The sequence below is a fragment of the Tigriopus californicus genome, chromosome 12, assembly GCF_007210705.1.
Source record: "Tigriopus californicus strain San Diego chromosome 12, Tcal_SD_v2.1, whole genome shotgun sequence".
Classification (NCBI taxonomy): domain Eukaryota; kingdom Metazoa; phylum Arthropoda; class Copepoda; order Harpacticoida; family Harpacticidae; genus Tigriopus; species Tigriopus californicus.
Window position 1 is genome coordinate 6,832,843 of NC_081451.1, and position 22,381 is coordinate 6,855,223.

At 42.8% G+C, this 22,381-nt stretch overlaps 2 protein-coding genes across 2 annotated transcripts in view; both read right to left on the reverse strand.

Annotated features, from left to right (window-relative positions):
- LOC131892330 (uncharacterized) overlaps nt 1–21,961 on the reverse strand; it is a 33,553-nt gene extending 11,592 nt beyond the window's left edge. The window contains exons 1-8 of the mRNA XM_059242140.1: nt 21,839–21,961; nt 15,825–16,171; nt 14,013–14,220; nt 11,074–11,231; nt 10,813–11,013; nt 9,212–9,289; nt 9,093–9,139; nt 7,201–7,524 (exon numbers count right to left, since the gene is read on the reverse strand). Coding sequence (XP_059098123.1) covers nt 7,201–7,524; nt 9,093–9,139; nt 9,212–9,289; nt 10,813–11,013; nt 11,074–11,231; nt 14,013–14,220; nt 15,825–16,002 — 1,194 coding nt within the window. The 5' untranslated portion in view covers nt 16,003–16,171; nt 21,839–21,961. The remainder of the gene's footprint in view (nt 1–7,200; nt 7,525–9,092; nt 9,140–9,211; nt 9,290–10,812; nt 11,014–11,073; nt 11,232–14,012; nt 14,221–15,824; nt 16,172–21,838) is intronic.
- LOC131892335 (growth factor receptor-bound protein 2-like) overlaps nt 7–22,381 on the reverse strand; it is a 50,622-nt gene continuing 28,247 nt past the window's right edge. The window contains exons 3-5 of the mRNA XM_059242146.1: nt 1,109–1,315; nt 880–1,034; nt 7–804 (exon numbers count right to left, since the gene is read on the reverse strand). Coding sequence (XP_059098129.1) covers nt 667–804; nt 880–1,034; nt 1,109–1,315 — 500 coding nt within the window. The 3' untranslated portion in view covers nt 7–666. The remainder of the gene's footprint in view (nt 805–879; nt 1,035–1,108; nt 1,316–22,381) is intronic.

The window sequence follows — 22,381 nt, forward strand, 5'->3', positions numbered from 1 at the left end:
AAGAGTGTTTTGCGGTCGTGACACAGAAGTAAGGCCATCTTTTTCCAGGTCCTGGTTGGCACCAAAAAAACTTTCCGAGAGCCATTGGCGATGGAGCACGACCAAACTGAAGGGTTTTCCGTTGAGACACATAGAAAGAGACTCACTTTGAACCCATTTAGATGTGGGAGCGAGTGTCTGGTTTTATCACAAGTGCTTGGGCTCATGTTGGGGGAGGACGAAGAGGAAAATCTGAGAGGGGGGGGGGCGGGTAGTCATATGGTAAAATGATGGAAGAAGAGAGTGGGATGGTAGTAGTAGTAGTAGTAGTTGTAGTAAGAGCTGCATCAAGAGTTGTAGTAGTAGTAGTAGTAAAGATGATGCTAATCGGAGGTTTCTGTTCCTCCCGTCCAGGTTGTCATCATCATCATAATCCGAAAACCTTGGCATCGAGGGAGAAAAAATTCGTACTAGGCTCTTCTTCTCTTTTCATCTTTTTTTTAATATATATAAAAAACTAGTGAAAACATGATCCGTAAGATTGGAAGGCTACAAGGAGCGTTATGTTGGCTTTTCTTATTTTCGATCTGAAGCAGGTCCTCCACCGGCCGGTTGCTGGCTGTCATTCTATGCCGCAGCCACTCTGATTCTGATTGTGTCTGTGGCGAGTGGCCAAAGGGAGGGCCCCTAATTGTGGTAGGGCGTGACATAAGTGGCGGGAAAGAGGCCTCGCCGAGCACCGTGCTCGCCCGTCCACCAATGCTGATCGCTCCGATCCGTGACCGTGATGATGTCGCCTCGTCGGAACTCCAGCTCGCCTTGTTCCTGACAAAGACAAAAAACAACCAACCACGTTCAACACCCCGGGGGTCGGAACGATACTGACGAGCCATACTGTACCTGGGGCGAGAAGTCGTAGAGGGCTTGGACCAGGAACTCGTCCGCCACCATTTCCTTCAGTTTGATATCTTGTGATCGCGACACGGACGACGAGTGATGGTACTCGACCAACTCGTTGAGGGAATTGAACTTGACCACCCAGAGGAAGAATTTGCCTGTCAAAGGTCCGGAGCCAAAATCAGTGAACGGACGGTGATTCTTGGGTCAAAAATGGGGGGCGGACGCTTACCTTGGGCGTCTCGGAGCACTTTGAAATGCTGGACGCCGTCGCCGCATTTGACGGAGAGGGAGAAGTCGCCGGGACTGGACTCACTGACCCGCACCACAAAGGCACCTTCGTGTTTGTTGGCTAACAGCTTCTCGGCATCGGCCCGGGTTATTCGACCGTAGTACCAATTGTGCGGCTTCATCTCAATATAGTTGCTCGGAATTAGGCCTAGAAGTTGGATGGAGAAACACAATTAGTTCGTCCCGATGATCCCATTCAGCCATATGGCCAAATCGTCACTACAGTTCTCAATCATCGCCATGGATGACGGGGACTGGATCCGCCCCACATTCCATGAGCGTACTTTGGGGGCATTATGCGCCGTAGAGGCGGATTCAAACTCGACGCCACGACGGTCAATTACTTGGTTTGGGCCCAAGGGCTTGCTGGGCCCACCGAACGGCCCCGGGGGTGAACCTTGACTGCCGTTGTACCATTGGTGACATCCCTGGAACGGGTCTTCGTTTAAAGATGGGGGCCGTTCTTTGAATCTGGGGAGTGTCCATAAGACTTGTCCGTTTGTAAACCACGGAAGAACACTCTGTTGGCTGTGAACCGTTTGCTCGTCCTTGTCTTGACGGCAACCGTTTATATACACATATCAACCAATCACTAACACCGACCAAGATTAACGAGTTCCATTTGTGGCTGTGCCAACTGGATCTCTTACAATGTGGAAACCAGAACTCTGTTCCACCTCCTGGGGTTGAGAGATGATTTCTTGAGAGGGGCTTACTCCCATGATGCACACTTGACCGTTTGATCACCTAGTGAAGAGTTTTGCCTTGCTCCTCTCTTCTAACCGAGCACTTCTTGTGGATAAGAGTCATCTTCCTCGGTATCTGACTCGACGGTAATAGAGGCTTTATATCAATAGTAACTTGTCTACGCCAATGGTTTGATGAAGATTCTATTCCTCAAACTCCTCGTCCGTCATTCATGAGAATAATGTACGAACATCCCGAATCTCTGATCGCTTCAATCGTTCCAACTCTTTCCAGGTTTTGAAAACTGGTGCTGAACACGCACTCTTTGGTTGATCTTGAGAAGCGAAAGGGGTTCTGTTCTTCGTTGAAATTCACTTTGATGAGTTTTTCGGCTCCTCTTCCTCATACGAGAAGCAACTCTTGAGCCATAGGCCCAACGGCCTTCGGTAATGTAGGTAGGAAAAGCCTCTTTGTCTTCGCCGAGAACAACTGCGATGGTGATAATCCTCCGCTCGAGGAATGTTTCTCAAGTTGCCAAGGCTCTGTCAAACATCAACGGGTCGCCTCGTCCTTGACACTTGTAATAAAGGTCTTGATGGCCTTTACTGCCGATTTCTGCTAATCCTTGCTTTCAAGGATTGTAAGGTGACGACAAATTCATGCAAGATATTGTTATCACAACAGAACTTTCGGAATTCGCTGACGAAAACTGAGGTCCTCCATCAGTGCGAATCCGCGTTGGGAAAACCGAATTGAAGGAATATTCTTAAGAGAATTTTTGTGACTGTTCCCGTAGTCAATGATCCAAGAGATATTGGAATGGCCAGCCCGAATATCTGTCAACTACCACCAGGTAGTGACGTCCAGCAACTCGAAAAGGTCGGCTGCAATTTGGTCCATGGGTCCCGTAGCTTGATTCTTCTCCTGGAGTGGTTCTCGCTGTTGGTCGGTCGACGAGCTTGACAAATCTCGCACGATCAATCATGAATTTTGATGTATTATTGATCCCAGGCCAATAGTATAGCTGTTGGCGGGCTTTCCTCGTCTTCACATAATCCAGTATGTGGTAGGTGAAGGAAACGGAGAATTTCCGTTCGACACTTTTGGGAATTTACCATCCTTTTGTTGTCCAAGATGAGAAGTGATGACTTCCCGAGTAACGAAAGATCACCCACACGTTGGCATAGGACGTGCTGGGTGAGTTGGAGATAACTCCTCGATCTTCTGATCTTGTTTAAAAGGCAAGGACCACTTCCTTATAACTTGTGTCCTGCTCTGTGGCGTCAAATATTAAATTTGAGAGCTCGGGTCATCCATTGCTGTTGTCAGCGGCAAAATCCAATGTCATGATCATCTCACCCTCCTCGGGGGCTGAGAACACCGGTGCACGAGACAAGCATCAGCGATCAGATGGGTTTTACCAGCAACCCATGACACACTGAACGTAAAATTGGACAATTTTTCTCGAAAAAGTAAAAGTCGAGAGTTGTGAAACGTCGTCCAAGGCTTGTCGAAAAATTCCGACCAAGGGGCGGTGATCTGTAATCACACTGAATTTGATATCCCCAACAAGTATATCGACACTTTTGAATGGCCCAAGTAATGGCCAGGCATTCGAGTTCAATTGTGGCATAACGGGATTCCGTCGGGGTTAGCGCGCTGAAACCAACACTGGATGAGGCGTATCTCATCTGAGATCCACGTTGAATCAGGGCAAAACCGAGTCCCTGTAATCTCGAAGCATCTGTGAGCAATTCCGTCCGAATGGTGGGATCGAAATATTGAACAAGAGAGGCGAAGTAAGCACTTTCTCGCCTTCTTAAACAGAACACTGTGTTCTGGCAGCCATCGAAAGACAACATCTTTCTTGAGTAAGTCACCGCAAATCACTGGTGACGTGGGCTAAATCTGGGATGAACGCTCCAACTGGTTTGCTAGTCCCAAAAAGGAACGTAAAGAAGTGAGATCTCCCGGCTCTGGGAAATTGCTAATCGCTTCCAGCTTTGCCGGATCGGGCCGAACACTTGACTGGAGACGATGAAACCTGCAATATTCACTTCTTGGCCGCATGCAAACTTTTTCTTTGAAATGGTAATACCATGTTTGCGGCACACTTTCCAACACTGCACGAATTCTCGAATAAAGAACGTCTGGGGTTGGTGCTTGGACGAGAATGTCGTCCACGAGTTTAAGTACTCCAGGTAAACCCTTGATTCCCACATCTGATCTATGGCACCATTCGTCAGAACTCGCGTTGAGTCCCATGGGGGCTCTGTTGTAGTGGAATCTTCCACTCGGCAAAAGGAACGTCGTGAGAGTGAACTGTCCTCGTCCAAAGGAATCTGATGATATCCTTGAACAGCATCCAATTTAGCAAAAAACTTGGATGTATTATCAAGCTGTTGATAATGTCTCGACTGGAAGGGAATGGGTGGATTGGCCGTTTGACGAACTTGTTGAGCTGCGAGAAGTCCGTGACTAAACGTACTCCGGCTTTCCATCTCCCTTGGGCACAAAAAATGCGGGACTAATCCAATCGGTTTGGAGCCCCGGAAGAAGGCGATATGACACCAAGAATCCATAAGGTCTTGGATAAGAAGATCCGCCTTTCCTTCATGTTCAGGGGCACTGGTCGTGCAGTAAGAACCTTTCGTGGCATAATTTCCACATTCCGCAGATGTATCTTCATTGGGGACCTGCTATATGCCTTTGGTTAGGTGATCCCTCAAAACATCTTGAAATTCCGAAAATATCGGATTTAAATCCAAATCTTGATGGCGTTGATCCATCTGTGCAGCTAGCGCGTTTGATCCAACTTGCGCTCTTGGGAAATCTCCCGGAATGACCTGTAATTTTTGAAGGTCTTGCCATCCCACCAAAACATCTTCGTATACATCCGAGATACGATTGCTTTCACATAAATCTCCTCGGAGTTTTCAATGGAGAGTTTGAATTCAACGAATCCCTCGCAAGCCAAGGTATTGCCATTGGCTCCGGTTAACATAACTTCTTCTTGAATGATGGGCATTTTATGTTTTCTGACCAAAAAGGTAGAAATAACTGTCCGCGTTGCTCCTGTATCTGGCAGGGCATCAAAGGTGAAACTCTTGCCTTTGAGCGGGACTATGTGGACATGTAGTCTGGGTGTTGGAGTTGAGGACATTTGAGCTTGCAATTTGCAAAGTTGCGGTGCTTTCACCTTGTCCTTTGTGCTCGTAAGTAATGGCCCGTTGTGTTCGGATACCATTGTCGCGATTGGCCATACAGACTGGCTTGATGTGTCCCTGTTTTCCACACTTGTGGCATTTGGCATTTTTCATTGGGCAATCATCAGCTGTATGCCTTGAACTTCCACATCTGTAGCATTTTCCATGTAGATCGTGCTTCAAATTAGTCTTCCCCGAACTTCTCCCCTTCGTCTTTCTTTGAACGGATTGAGACGATAAATTTGCTGCATGGCTTTCTGGTCCCCCCCATTGCTTTCAGGGTGGACTGAGTCACCTCATACGCTTGTGCCGTACGATTCAGCTTTTCCAGACTTGGACTCTCGGATTTCAAAACAAATTCCTTGAGTTTGGTATCCGACGAGGCACAGATGTATCGAAACACATAGAGGTCGTCCACGGATAACTTGTGAAGATCAGCCTCTTCTCCCTTTGAACGGAGCTTTGCACTGAAGTCTGTGAATTGCTGGCCTGGTGATTGCTGAAGACAAAGAACTCGAGCCTTCTTGCAAAAAGTGGATATTTGAGGAGGAACTCTTTTTCCAACAGAGTAATACATCCATCATCACCAAATATCGGGGTATCTTCTTGAATCTGATCATGGATCCTGGCTTCTAACGGGGCATCTACGCATATGCGAAAGTATATGCATGCTGTTCTGAGATCGAGCAACGATCCAAAGAGCTTGAACTGTAGAAAGCCTTGAACTTTATGACCCATGATCTCATTTCAACTGGGGTGTGGTCGCGAGTCAAAACAAAGGGTTTGAGAGCGTCATTAGCTCTGCCCTTTGGAACGGTCTGGCCATCTGGTGGCGGGGGCACTAATCAGCGCCGGGGTGGGTGTTCCCGTGTTTGATGCCATCGTAGCAAGTAGCTTCTGAAGAGTGGTCTGATACAACGAGTTTGCACTTGTAATTCCACCTTCATATGCATCAAACTCTGCAGGTGTCAGTTCCTGCAGCCTTAAGAGAGTCTTCAACACCTTTTCGAAAGCATCCTTTAAATCACCGGAAATACTTTCCAACTCTGCTGCCGCCAGAGAAGAAGGTTTGTCAACAACAAACTCGCACAATCGTTGAGCGTTGTTCACCACACGGGTCAAATGTCCTTTGTATCCTCTCAGGGAGGCATTTAAAGACTTACTTTCCTCGTTGGCTGTCATTATCACCGAACGCGTCTTAACACTTTAGTTTCACTGTAATATTGAATGTTTTGGTAGCTTACGATTTTCACTACTTTCACAATCTCAATAGTCACAAAATCCTGCCGACTGCGCATGTTAATGTTATGGACGCGTGGAGAACAGACAGACGATGTACTCTGGTTGAAGCTCTATTGCAAACTGTTTATTGAACGGTAGTTGGGGCATGGATACAAGAGATCTTATATACACAGAGAGCATATATGTAGAACGAGATATCATGATGCATAAGCATGGCGTAAGCCGTGATAACCTAAATAAGGAATAACACTACAAGGTCTAACCCATTCATTCTGTGAATATTTTTAGTGACCTTTGAGAGGTCATAATTTTTTATCCTGTCGTTCAATTGAGCTGAAAATTGAACTATGTCTTAGTAACCTGCAACCAGTCTCATATGAAGAAGAGCGCAATGCATTTTCACGATTCCGAAATACTTTTTTTCAACCCAAGCATCCTCGTCCATATTCCAGTGGTTCAAGAGCCAATCCAACCCATCCTTACAATAGGAATAGGAATGCTCGTACGATACGCAGAGAATACCTCACTGACCACTTGCATATGGTTAGAAATGGTGCCTGAATAACCGCTATCCTTTCATGCAATGAAAAGACTCTTTGCAAAGGCCACTCATACTCATTCCCTAAAGACCTTCTGGAGACGATCCCTCACTCACTCACTCTTTCCACAAAAAAAGCTTCCTTTGATTGGGAATCCCGTGATTGACCTTGGCTTGGTTGTTTTGAGCTATCATCGCGTCCTAAGACGTTTTTTGAGGACCATCTGTTCCTTCTGATCTTGTCGCCCTCTTAAGAAATGATCAACCCTTTGTTTTCTTGCAATTACTTCACCGTCTTTTGTTTGTGGTGGCGACTTACAAGCAAGTACGTGCTTCCCCGTCCTGGCAATCCCATCTTACCTTCTCAACTTTGAGGAGCCCTGCTCGCAATCCATCCGCGTTCGACTCCTTTTTCTGGCCCTTGTCCAAGAGAGGCGAACTGGGCTCTCCCCCTGGTTGTTGGAGCTTCCGCAGCTTCATGCTGACTCGAACCATCCCCGCTGGATCATCATCCGAGCTGGAGATCTTGGTGCCCATGTGGAACGTCACCACACTGTGACCGGAGTCCTGGTGTCGCAACAGCCGGGCGTCCTCATGGGCGGTATTGATATTGGGGGTGGACATGATGGTTTCTTGGCTCCCGTCAAGTGGGTTTGTTGGGGCTGTCTCGTCAGTTGGCACGGCCTTTGAGAAGAAGGAAGGACATGCCATGAATGCTATCTATCGGTATTGATTTAATTACGACATTCCTGGCGGTGTTTGCCCACCCCAAATAAGACGAATTTGGTCACATTTCCTGAAGGCTTGAACGCCTGATTGATTGCATTGTAGGCGGCACTCAGGGGTTGTTTTCCGCTTCAAGAATCCTACGAAATCAACGCTCTGTCGTTCTCTTCCGTGTTTTACAGCAATTTGGTCGCCAGAAGCGAAGTTCATTACGGGATGGATTCGAAGTCCATCATGTTTTATTGATGAGAATTCAGGTGCGGTCAAAGTAAGTGGATTTGGTCCCTTTGGTTTCACCTTCAATGTGTCGGGTTGGACAGTTTATGGTAAATGTAATCTAGTGCTTGTAAGACCACTACGTGATTCTAAAGTTTGATATGATCGATTCCGTACATTTAAAAGAGAAAGGAAACAGCTATACACATGGCTTAAAGGATGGATCCCATAGAAAACTAAAAGCTCTACTTTGTCGATTGGACTTTACGATACGAGTATTACGTACCGGAACCATTGCCGAAAAAAAGCATTTTTTTTTCTCTTATGCTATAAAATAGCCTTGCATTTACATGGGTGGACCGTTGCATATAAAAGGTCTTGACAATGCGCAGACCGTTATTTTGGTATTTTTCCAAACTAATTCATAGACGCTTTTAATAAAGGAACTGTTAAGGATTGTTTTCGTCTTCTTGCCAAGATATAAATATTGACTTGCCATGGTCTCTGAGAAAAGTATCAGAAGACATACAGTAGTTGGTTGATTGGAATGGCGTATGGTCGAGATTGGAAGTTAATGATGGGTGGGGAAGGTTTCCCATGTTTTATTCTAAGTAAACCTCCTGTTCCCCTGCTACGATAGTTCACTAGACATTCAATCGAACCCTTTGCTTTAAGCTCACCCCACTTTAGGACAATACCGAATCTTCGAGATATTATGCTTTGATGTTTGTCCATGACGTGGAATTCAGTCTCTTTTGAAAGGCCATTTCCAAGGCTATCGAAAGTATGTCAAGGGCCAAGCAAATCCTGGGACTTTCTGAACATTCTGAAAGGGCCGATAATCTTAGTGTACGTTTCTCAATGCATGATGCCGTGCTCTTGGTTTTCATTTCACAAAAGCCCAACGCTATTTATCATTCATGATAAATGTGGTCAACCACACCAAAACTTGATGGCAATCGAGCAGGGCCTTCTTTTTCCTTGTGTGACATTCATATTTCAGGAGTTACGAGGTTTTTTCTAAATGTTCCACTCGTTTCCACAAGCATTTGGAATTTCCTTTGATGATGCCACAAATTGCCTCCTCATTCATGATTGCAACAAGAAATAGATGCACAAATGCTCAGCTGAACTGCAGTAACTGTATCCATATCCAATTTCCTTTATAAAAGCGCTGCGTTAGACTCACTCAATTGCGTGTTGACATTTGGCCTTCTTAGATATATTTTTTGCTATAGATCCACCAACCGAGCTTTCCCAAAATACCGAAGAGAGAAAAAAACGAAACATTTTAGCCCTGTTACCCTTACCTTTTGGCTGACATTCCGAAGAGAATTATTGCGGTAAATCTCTTCAGCTGAAAGGAAAAGCATCATGTTTAAAGTCTAAAGTCCCAAATATCCATGTTCCTTCCTAACTTGGAGCTCACCTGAATCGTCTTTAAGATTGGCTTGACTTTCGTTGCTTCCATTTCCGACATCCGAAAGAGCGGCCACAGAGTGATTGCCTAGAATTAATTACATCACCAATATAGGTACGTACATACATGGAGTAAACTGGTTGTCCACATCATCTTCCGTGACTCCGTGCGGCATCTTGGTTTACAATTCATTTATCTTTACTCCAACATAGAGCCATTGTGAAATTGGAGGAATCTTTCCTTACGTTGCATTGGGATAATTGGATCAGGCAGGCATACTGTTCGGTAAGGTCGACATTTGCAAACGCATATTGTGTACAATATGGAAAAGTGCTTGTGGAAAAGTTATTATTCCTGAAACCAGAACCCTAAAGGATGCTCAATTGAAAAAAAAAATACATTCTAAAAAAGATATTGCCTCATGAAAGCGTTGTACATAAAGGGGCTCAAATTGAAGGAGGCGGCCCTCTTTTGGTAATTGATTACCACATGAAGGCTTGCTCATTTATTTGTTAGCAGAGTTTTCGAAAAGTGTAACTGCAGTCAATTGGGGCCATTCTCATTCAAATAAAAATTAAAAGCATTGACTCGAACTTGAGGGAATTAATGGTTTCCCGTGTCGAGTTGGGCAACTTTTGGACCCGTCTTCCTTCCAAGAGAGCATAGTATCAGTCACATGCATCAGGGAAGCATGTCCTTAATAGTTGTGGACGAGAGTTAACGAGTGAAAGACGATATGTCACTTCATTGTCTTACCTATTATTTAATGAGAAAACACAAGGGAAATAAACACTACGTAGTTCCATAGTGGAACGCATGTAAAAAGGTCGAGTGGGAAATGTGCGGCGGACTGCCTTTCATCGCATTTCGAAACATGTTGACCAGGACAAATTGAAGCTTGCTCGTTGAGCATCAAACATCTTTTTTGAGGGGTCATCAATTGAACAAAGTGCCTCGATGGGAGGAAAAGGCGTCTGAACTGGTTTGAGGGATAGTATCTCGGTAGAATTTGTACGTAGAAAGGGCGTTCATAAGGGGATCATAAAGGGGGTGTTTGTTTTGGGTTTTGAGAGCCAGAAGGCCAAAGGTGTTCCGCCTGGCTTGATGGTTCTCTCCCTACCAAACTGATGGGGAAAGATTAGAAAGCTTGCGGTCAATGGATCCAGCTTATGAAGAAGTCCAATAAACATTTTTGGAGCCAACAAATAAAGCCGAAGTCTAAGGCAACATAATTTTTCCTTGAACTTCATGTGGGGCTCACTCCAAGACAAGGAAACGAAAGCATGTGATGTCGGTTCAACTTAGACCCACGCAAGTCGATACACTGTACTACTTACGAAAGCCATGATTCGCCGCTCAATTAGGTTTGCGGTCACTCCTCGGCTGATTACCGTCAGACGTTTTCTCACGTTTGGCATTCGTTTTCCTTCGAGTGAGTGGCATTGAATACATACATTCTCAAACCGAGTGATGGTAACTTTTGGTAACTTCATAAGGCAAAGTTCATGCCAAGAGGCCCAGGAATCCTAACACCATCAGCCGAGCTTATCAAAATTCCCGAGCGAACGAACGAGCTCAAATTGAATTAGGAATTTCTATTCTCAACTTACACGATGTTGCCAAACTTTGGTTCCTCCAGAAACCGGCTCGCTTCCTCCGTTGATGAAGAGCTCGGTAGATCTGAGCGTTGAAGAAGACCAGCAACCCAAAGGGAACCACTCCGATGGCGATGAATCGAAACCAATTGAAATAGATCGAGTAGTCGGGATTGGTGCGCAGATTGGTCGGGATCAACGAGGGCATATCCTCGTCTACGAAAATCCAAAATGAGTATATACACTACATAAACCGACCCAGTGCAGCTTTATTACCTGGACGATAATCCAATTTGGCCTCGAAGAACTTGGTCACATTAAAGAGTATGGAACAAAATGCCACAGGTGTCAAATATTTGGCCATTCGACTCCGCAATGCGTTCCCCCCATTCAAGGATTGGCTGTAGTTAATCGGATAATGTACGGCCACATATCTACATACATACAAAAAGTAGGTAGGAAAAGTATGAGAAGACTATTTAAAAGGGAGAGATTAAGGGAAAGAGCACAAGATCGAACTGTTAACCTTTGCAAAAAAGGCTGGATTATGCATGTACAGTGTACATGTCGCTGAAGTATCGAATGTAGCATTATTTGGGAATGACATATTACAAGTGGTAAAAAATCAAGAGAACGTCCAAAATTCAAACTTGCACATATTAATGAGACCTTCATTCCTCCGCTAGGTTTAGTTAATGAAAGTACATAGTACACTTTTTGCTCAAAAGGCTAGCCTTTTTTTGTTCGCACTAATGCGTTGGATCTTTGGGCACATTGTCCTAAAGTTTAAACAAGGTTTCTTGGTGGTTGAAAGGCATCGAGTTTGGTTCATGATTTTGACCTCTTGAAATTAATGGTGAAACTATGGTGATGATGGTGAAAATGGTGAAAACTAATTAATTTTCAAGCATATATGAATATGACCTGAATGCAAAAGTGCAAACAAAAGAAGGATATCCTCAAATACCTACAAGTGTATTTGAGAGTATGCCAGTATCCTATGTCCATAATGATTTGGATATAAAACATCGATCAAAAAGTAGCTAAATATAAGCCAAAGTGCAAGAGACTTGGAAAACTGGAGAGGAACCCAACCGATTCCCAAAATATAGATTGAAATGTTGGGGCTTCCAATATTATTTCTTTTCTTCCATTCAATGATGAATGATGATCAGTGCCGACTTTGTTTGAGATCGGCTTGGTTGATTTGGTTGAGCCAATAACTCAACGGCCCAATATTATCTGTGCAAACGTCAGATTGACGTTCGATTTCCCAAACTCTGGAGATCATTTGTGTGCTTTTCCAAGAGGACTGATGAGGTCATTTCCCGTTTCTCTCTCTCTCTTTCTTTCACTCCATTTCTACTGCACTTTTCTAGTACTATAGCATACGAACGCCGCAATACGAGAACGGCTAGTACCGATCAGCACAGATATATACAGATCCGATATACCGCTCGATTTGCTGGACAAAACGTATAGTTGATGGGAGCAAAAAGGTTGTGCCCAAACAATGATTGAAGCGCCTCTCAACGTTGACCTGAGTTCAATGTAGATCGGAATAACTTGTTGAAGATTCGCGGAAAACTTCATGTTGATTTACAAAAAACGCTCAGTGCTTATTTTCAACAAGATAACAAAGCTTATCCTGTTTGATGTTCCAAGAAAACTTGTTCAAATACATGAATCAAGGAAAAGGGAAGAAGAAGAGGCAACAACCCGTTCCCTCTCCTAAGTATGCTCCTCAAGTTTCAGAAAGAGAATGCGCAACCTCTCATTTCCTAATTGCTCTGCAGGGAAATTTAAATTGTATGGGCTTGTTCTGCTCTTCGGCCAGAGTAAGCAGTACGAAATGAGCATGTCGGACCAGGTCAATTATCCTCGAAAAATTTGGCCTAGGCTACCCCAGAAGTATGACTCTGGTAACTCTGTGCCGAGCAGTTCCGGTACCGAGACATATGATACGTGTGACTTGAAGGAGCTTGGGTAGATTTTCTTATTCGCAAGTTGCTCAGTTTGACTTCCTAGGCCCAAATTGAATGAAATAGGATGCGTTCGCAGCCTCAGTTTGTTTTCTTTGTGTACCCCTTTGCGCCCAAGCGCCATTTTTCGGATACGTAGTGATGTATCAAACGTGAAAATAACACCACTTTGAACTTCTGTTTCAAAAAGAGCTTAAAATTTGATCTTTTTAATCGTTTCTTGCACTATCCTTTTGTTTCTCTGTATAACAGCTGTATTAATTACAACACTATTGCAACTAACTGATGCCACAGCCAAACCCTCGACACATCCCTACATAAGTCAAAAGGGGTCGCTGGGGAGCAAAGGGCTAAACAACAATTTTATTGTTGAGCTTATCCTATTGAAACGAGGTAAACGTTATTCTTCACCGATTAGTTGGCGGTGCTACGTTTTTAAACTTAACCTAACCTTATCAAACCTTACCTAACCTTACCTTACCTAACCCAACCTAACCTAACACGATATTAATAGCCCTTAAACTCTCTCTCCAAACCGTTCTAACAGTTTGACACAAATTTAAAAATGAGCACCGCCAACTAATCGGTGGAGAATAACGTTTATCTTGAAAGGACCAAATGAGATATACTTTAGGGTGGCCCTCATCTAACGGTCCATGAATATCAAACCCTTGGATTGATGAAACATAACCGCGGAAATTGTTCTTTGTTATCATTTCGCTTTCAAATGGTTCTCGCACATTTTTCGAAGGCAAAAGCAAGCGTATTTGGAGAACGAGTAACAATACAGCAACAACACCTTCAAAGCAAACAAACCAATACAGGAAACTTTGATTTGATGACATACTCCCAAAACACATGTCTAAAACAGATATGATTATCGAAAACGTATTCCTTGTGGGTAATACCTTGTTGCAGACTCTTAAATGGGGATTGCGAAAACCAACTGTGTATGTTGAAAGGGATCATTTAGATCCGAAAAGCTGAATTAACCAAATATCGCTCCCATGATAGCACACTAATTCTTCATTTTGCGTCACATTTGGTCCATTTAGCAGTTGTGGGGTCAATGATCCATCAGACTGAGGCACTTGTTGAAACACATGTTAGAGTGGATCATGGCCAGACTTTCTACTCCATGAGGTCCATTTTTTTTCTCGCCGTAAAAATGAGACTTTTTCTTTCATATGAGAAACGAGAATGGGTATTCAATGTCCGATGATTCTAACTTACCGTTCCAAGGCGATTGTGACGGTGAGGAGAATGGATCCTGTCATGGCAATCGATTGCACCGGGTACAGAAAGTACGGAAACAGAATGATATGAGATTTGGTAGCCAAGCCAAAGTCTCGTCTGATTGCTTCCAGAATCCCACCCAAGAGATACACGTTGTCAAAGCATGACAATACGATCAGCAAAAGATTGAACGAGTTCCTCATGTCTGAAAAATAGCTGGAGCTGGCTTGTAATTGGACTCAATTAAATGAAACTAGTTGCTTGGACAAGGCCTTTCGTCTCAGGATCCATTTTCTTCTTATGATTCAAACAGGCAAAAGGAAAGATTTTGCAACCAAAAAAGCAAAACATGTTCAGTTTTGTTTCAAATGTACATCCCTACTATAAAAAACACATCTTTCATGGTCGATCTAATTGAAAAAAATACCGTTTTTAAAAAGTTATATCCAATTTTATTAACTAGCTTCATGATTTCGGCTTCGAAGAACCCTTGCGTTGAACTCTGCTTCACTCCATTCTTTTGTTTGACCGATGGTTTGTTGTTTCTTCGAGCTAATAAAGATATTTCAATAACACAATCAATCAATCTTTCGGTTCCCCAGGCCTTTTGGAAATGATTTCTTCCACACCAACAGAAGAGGCCAAACGTTTTGGGTCATTAATGAAATGGCAAGATTCTACTCTTTGAGTTTGTACCTAACATTTGCCCTAATCCCGGGCCTTTGCTTCAACAGACTTCGTTTGTAACACTCTTGAGGAAACAAATACGGTCTTTGGTCTTCCATTGAACACCAAAGACTTGAGGCCTTCGAAGGATTTGCTTATATCTGACTTTAGCTTCCATCAAAAGGAACTTGGAAGAGCTCCAATGGAGACAATCGACGAGTCCAATACGTCAATGCATCACGAGTCTAGACTATGGCTTGATCAATGCTATTGCATTGCTCTAGTCTTCTTTTACTCGAAATTGGCAATTCTCACTAAGAGGATACATATTTCCCACCTCTGATAAATATATGTACATATCTACTTGATTATTTCCATCAAGGAAATCTTGCAATTCAAACGTAGGAGATGAGTACTTTCAAGTAGTGTTTTCAAACCATAAAAAGAAGTATTTGAGTCAACCGATTATTTGGTTTTTTATTTCACATTTAGTTGATACTTGAAAAATGTATATCCTGATCTTACTGTTTATATTGGCAAGAATGAAAAATAAAATCACGAAACAACCATGTGAGAATGTGAACAGAAGTGTCCGAAAATATTGTTGTATGAAAAAACAAGTTTTGAGTAGTTGTTTTTATTTTCAAGTATTTTTGTCCAAAACGTACCAAAACCATTGACTTTGCGTGCTAATATTCATGAAAAGCGCCTATTTGATAAGATGTGCCCCGATAGAACGAAGTGAACAGCACCGTGGTATAATGGGCAAACTTTGTGAGCTTTTGATACAGAAATGACTCTGAGCCTGGAAAATTAAGCCAAGGCAATAGACGATTTTATTGCAAATTTTCAAGATCCTATGAAACCATTGATATGAATGCACATATATCCAATTTACAAAGTAATTTCTCAAAAAACCTTTGAACCTCCTTGGCATCTTGGTCGAAGTCCCTAATTTTGCTTTGTAAAAAAATAATTGTTTTTCCATTTGTTTATCTGTTTCTAGGATGAACCAACTATTTGGAAAGCACTATTTTCAGGTCATTGCCTGATGGCATCACCATCACCGGAAAGAGCACAACAAGGGTGCTTCGTTAAGCCTGATGCTACTGCTACTGCTACTGCTGCTGTCTGAGTTCTTACCTTTTGAGGACAAGACAAAGGCGGATCCGATGTTCCCAAGAAATCCAAGCACAGCAATTACACAGCACAGCACTCCTTCAACCCAAAACGAGAAGTCATTCAAGAGCTCTTCAGACTGCTTCGTGAACACTGGGCACTCCAGAGGCGCCAAAGCTTCTTGGAAGGCCGTGGAATTCATTAGGACATCCAGGCAGGTTGGTTCCACCGATCGATCGATCCAAAGCTAATTGTTGGCACTCGAGATTGGGCTCCACTCTTGGTCAGGAAAATATGTCATCCAAGTGTTCATATAGCAAGAGTGGACAATAGCCATTGAACGATCACTCTCTCGGTGGTTCGTTCTTTCCCTGGAAACGACAGAAACAGTGGTTCACATTCTTAGTTATGCCAATTGGCTCCGACGATGACGAAGCCAGGACATTGCGGATTCCGAGGAACTAACTCGTTGCCATTTCTGCGCTCCGAAAGATTTCATTCTCCACTGCCATTTCCTGCTTTCCCTTTTCATAATCATATTCTTGAGAAGTGACAACACGATGAATGAGATTGTTGCGTGAAACTTCTGACATATCTGACATTGTCGAGAGCAATTTTCAAATGAGCACGAAACAACCGAGCCTTTCTAAGACAACTATTAATTCGACAAGACAAAGTATCGCTCACCTTGATATTTCTGTCCCACTCTGAGGAATATAGGTTTCATGAGGTTAGTTGTGTGACGTCATGATAATTATGTACACAAATAGTAATTTGCAACGACATCGTAATTACTAATTGGACATTTTGGTCCATTCGTTTCATATGAAGCCACCTGACAAGGTCATAGTGTAACATAGTTGAAACATATGAACCTTCAACCAGCCAAAAAGCATTCTTCCCATGGGTCGGAGGGACATATTGGCCTGATTATTAGGACCTGTACCAGAATTTTAACAATCAGTAAATTAGGTGCCCACTTCGTCAATCAAATCGTTGCCAGCTTGGGATTTGACTTTAATTGCCCGACTTGGCAGACTGTCAACTCTTTGGGAGACATCAATCAAGAGCAAACCTTCAAGGCCTTGAAGGCCAGTGTACAATTGTTCACTCACACTGACAACTTAGGCTCTTCCCTTCAGCAACTAAAATATCTGTCTTCAATTCCAGGTTAAGACTTGTAATCCAATCCAATTTCTTTCCAGAAATCAGATTCTCACATCAATGGCCTTACACGTACACTAAAAGAGGCACATACCCTTTCGTCAAAAAGACCTTGATTGGGTCAAGGTACGAATCGGGTCATAAAATCCGAATTCTTCATCGTTCTTGATACCGAGTCACCCAGACCAGACACTCTTCAATCTGAACTTTCTTGTCTAGCTCCCTCAATACATGATACGTGAGCATACTTGACCGTACACATATTGGAGCTAAATTTCCGCCTGCACCTTGCTTGTTTTTTGCCCGCAGATACGAGTAAATACAAACTTTGATGTCGTTCGTTGATCAATCTCTGGCCTAGCCCTTGGAGCTGTACTTGTTTATTTCACTTTTTCTTGATGGCATTTCATGCCTACTGATCTTTTATTGTCGTTCAGGTCGAGTTTATGGCAAACAGTATCGCTTGATTGTATGGAGTGTTGGTAATGAAGGGCGACATTTACAGTACGGTATATAGCCTGCTGATCCAGAGTTGAAATGGAAAGGTATTTCTGGTTTGCCGTTGCTCATATAAAACCATCGTATGTTACGCATGCATGAAACTCATGACATCATCACACAATAAGAGTTCATTGATTCATTACCCACCAATCTGGATTGAAAGCAAGTCATCCCTAATCTCTGAGATGGATGATGGACGGACTTAGAATAAGCTTTTACTTTTCGATCTTGTATTTCTTGTCTTGTTCACAGACCAAACGCTTGGGACAGCTGAGTCAGAAATAGAGAGTAGGAATTCAATGGGGATAAAGTATAAAGTTTACATGCCGGGCGAAGTAAGCGCATGCCCGACTCCATTCCCTTTCAACAGGAGTTAGTAAAGTGAAGAAAAAACTAGGTGCCTAAACAATATTCATTTCAACCTAGCATAAAAGCGTAACGAAAACCTCGAGATATACGATTTCGCATCTATTTTTTAAGTTGTTGCTTAAAAATGGAAAATGATAGCCTTAAAAATGGATCCTCCATTTCAGTTGACAAAGTTCAATTGGCACTTTATTGACAGGCTTTTTTGACAGCTCTCATTGCAAAATACAACAATCAACAATTAACACAAGAAAGTCCTCACTTGTCATCTCTGAAGTACGTTAGAGCTGGCATTTGTTTCCTTACTGAGCAATGCATTCTAATCAAAATGGCTTTCGACTGACGTATGGACATATGGATACGTGGCAAATTCTCAAAGGTCCCACCAACCAACACACCCAAGATACCGAAATCCAACAAAACCCACGTTGAAAAAGATGTCGCTCAAGCGCACTTTACGTCACCTACGGTTGGAGGGGGCCACTGTCTATTATTGACTACGTACATGCAAGGAGGGCCAGGAAAAAATGAGTGAGTGTACAATTACGTATTTTTCTTTACTTTTACCAGGCCACCTATGTAAACTACGACCCACGCTTGATTGCTAAACAAACCTTTTTGTCATACTCTATGAGCAAAAGGAGTCTACGGTACTAGCTTAAGGTGTTCAAGTGAACACTAAATCTCTTTGATGTATCATCATATAACCATATTAGAACAAATCTCTTTGAAGACATGAAAAACACAAAAAGGTAATCGATATCTTGCTTCCATACATTAATTCATACATTCCAAATATTAAATCAGTAGTATGGTGTGTTGGTAATAAAAAAAAAAAGAAACCTGTTTTTTTGCTTCGATGCAGTAAAATATGGTAGTTGCAATGTCCTCCTTCTGTCCTGTTTATAACTGTTTGATTTCAAGTTGCAGTTCTCAGTCTCGAGGGAGCTAAAGCATCGAAAAACTTTTCATTGACAAACTGTTCTCAACTTTCTTGTCAGGCCCAATGTGACCGTTGAAATTCGGATACCTGGCCCTCTAGCGGCTCAATGGGTACATAACAAAGGCTGATGCTCAGTAATATGCACGTACATAGACTAACGTTGGTGGTTTACGTTCTGCACGTCAGTAGTAGTCAGTGGCGTAGTCTTTATCAAATACAGAGCCAATTGGACCGATTGACCCATTTTGAACTATGATGGGTTTGAGTAACTGTTAGCAATGTTTTTCAAGTGTGAATTCTGTAATACAATGTGGGCATACAAAGTTCATAGTATTTCTGCCTTAAGGTATCATAAGAAAAATGGTCTTCTTTAAGGAATATAGCAAACTTCAATGAGAATGATTTTCTTTAATGTTGTTATTCAATGTGACCACTTTTTACACGGATAATTTTCTGGAGGCGCCTATGAACAGCATCCACAATGGCACAGACAGTGTCCACGGAGTTGTCCTCCCATTTTGACTTCATAACAGGCGTCCGTTTTGTCCTTGGTTGACCTCTCCTTGGGCAAACATTGGATGTACTAAGCTCATGATAACGTCTGATTGTATTTGAAATTTGTAAAATTCTTGGATACCACAAAGACTTTATGGCCACCTTGATTTCATGGCTGGATTTGCCCTGGTTGATAAGTCTTATAACAGGTTTTCGGACTACATTATAATCAATCTTTTTTTCAGAATGTTTCAAAACTTACAAGTAAACAAGGCTTGTTGATGCATCAATAAAAAGGAAACAAGAAAAAGTCGCCCGAAATTTGAATGCGTTATTTGAAATTGACTAACGACGACACCTTTGTCCTCGAACTTTGTACCCCCCCTGTATTTGTTCACCAATCTGAGCCCAGTTTTTTATAGCCAAGGAGTGAATCATAGATCGAGACAGGATCCAACTTATGTGGTGTAGTACGACCTTTTCGCGATCTAAGACTCACTCCTGCGCTTTGAAAAACTGGGCTTTGGAGTGGCTCTTCCTCATTGGGGGAGGCACTCATCATCAGAGGGCAGGCCGAGCGAGGGAGAGAGAGAGAGAGATGTCATTTGATTTTGATGCAACCAAACACGAGGTGATCAATACAGGACGAACTTTAGTACTCCATTCTTTGATTTGTTTCAATCGTTTCGGGCAAAGCTTCATTTAATTATTTTTCTTTTGCGGACTTCCTTACCGCTACCGGGATTGGAATCCCAGCAGTTCAAGACGAGAAGATTATTCATTGATTGACCTTTTTTTGCGTACGATTGAGTAACTAGGACTTCATACTTGTGGCTCGTTTTGTTTTAAATATATTGTATATTGCTAATAATTTGGATTGCTGATTTCAAATCTATACCAATTTGGAAAAGTGGAAAATGGTTTTCCTGAGTGAAGCGGATTTAGGGGCTGGTCCTGGTTCACTCAGATTTGCCCCCTTTATGTATTTCATTTAACACTAAGAGAGCCTTTTAAAACACAGTTATTAAACTGCAACTTGCTCTTTTTGGAAAGAAGCAAAGCGCTAAGATTCGGGTAAAGATCTGCAATATTCAATGAATGGCCAAAAAGTGGCCAACAATGTCAAGGACTCGGAAGTCCACAAAATTTGTACGGTTGAGGGAAAATGGTCCATTTGGCGAGACACTGCTCTGCCAAAATTGCAGATCAGGTGATTGTTTCATTGGGTTTGAAATAGCTATTGTATACTGTAAATGCACAGTTTTGTGTGTTTAGAACAAAACCCTAAACTGATGTTGCTCAAGCCAAAAATGGAATTCAAAACCTTGAAGTGGTTTGTGCTCCTTCTAGTTCGTTGTCAATGTCACGAGGGATTTCGCTGTTGTGCGATTAACGCATCACTCATTTTGATTGCTCAAGGATGAGGCTTCACTTGCAGTTCTACTGCGTACAGGTGCATGTTACATGTGAGGTATCCTGTGCATTTTCAATAGGTAAGTGTGCTATAATGATCGGGCCTGTCATTGCTCACAAACAAAAAGCCCATCAAACATTTACCTCCATTCATCCCCATGTTCATCGACATCAATAATAGATCGTACAGTTTTGGATTTGGTCCTCAAACTTATTACCCCGAAGTTCGTCGTTTGGGGGGATTTTTCATTGAAAATCATATTTTTCTACATAAAGCAAAGATGAAGGAGCGCTTCTCTGACATCATCTATCCTTCGATGTGATGAAGATTATTGTCTGCTTATCGGTTTGCCTCTTTTTCCTACTAGCTCGGCCGAATCTTCGACATTGGTCCAAGAAAATCTGAAAGTGCAAGGCCAACTAATAATCCGCTTTGGATTGGAACTCGACGATCCTGGTCAACAACCAAAATAGGAGAAATAGGAGTGTTCTCGTACGTGGGCTAAGGGCACTGATCTTTGCATTGGATTTTTCGTTTCCCATTTTCGGTTATAAGAAGTGCATTATTTTTCTGGTCTCGTTGGTTTCCTGCTTTGTTTGCTTCTTCGTTATTGAATCAGATCACATGTCTTTGGCTCAGACTTGTCATCTCATGATGATGACGACTTGATGATTGTCCCAATGAAGAGATGTTCCCACTCGGGTGTTTAAGCCAACGTTCAATCTGACCTCGCCCTCGGTACTTCAAACCCTTAAAGCAGCAACTCATTCGTCTGTAATTGACATACCACCAAGAATTTTGGACTCGACTTGACTAGGATTGAACCAGGAGCAACGAATTGGAGAGCGGCCGCCTTACCAACATACCTCAATTATTTCAATTGTTTCAATGCAAGGTCTTAGTTTCGGTTTTCATTTTTTATAAGAAGACCAAAATCAACTCTCTTTCCGGACGAATCTCGTTTGAAGTGAAAATAATGAAAAAAGTGAGCTCTAAGTAAATCCCTGTTCTCCAAATTCGATGTCGGACGGCAAAGTCAGCCTTGATGTCTTTTGGTAAAGTATTGGTTTTAGTCAAACGAAGGAAAGTATCATTAAACAAGCCCAACGGCAAGAAATCCAACAAATAGGCCAAGGATAGCAAACCATGTCTTACCATTATACTGTTGTAGGTGATCATTGAACTCATATTAGCAACACGCACGAACTTAAGGCCTGATAGATGCCTGGACCATCCCTTCAATAGGCATCATTCCATCCCTTTGATGGTAGGGCGACTACTCCATCCATTCTCGCTTCGTCTCGTTTCCCTTCAAAGGCTCGATGGCACGATGGTCGCTCAATCGCTCGCTCTGCGAATGTGTCTGTATGTTCGTTCGTTGGTTCGTTGGTTCCGACGTTGGATCCGCGGGTCCCATTTCGAGTTGAAGGAAACGCTGCCGCCGCGGCCTTGCTTTCGTTTCGTTTGGACCACGCGTTTTTCTTCTCTGCCTTGTTCGCCCCTAAATGCCCGAAACGCGCTCGCCTCACTCCTCAAAGTAAGATCAGACGTGGATACGAGAAGGCCAGAAGCAACGAGTTACCAGCCAGAGATTCGGCGATGATAGTTGGTTGGTTGGGCCTTCATCGAGCAAAAATACACATGGGAAAGAGGCATCTGTTGATCAAATTGTAAGAATCAAAAATCAATGTGGCAAGC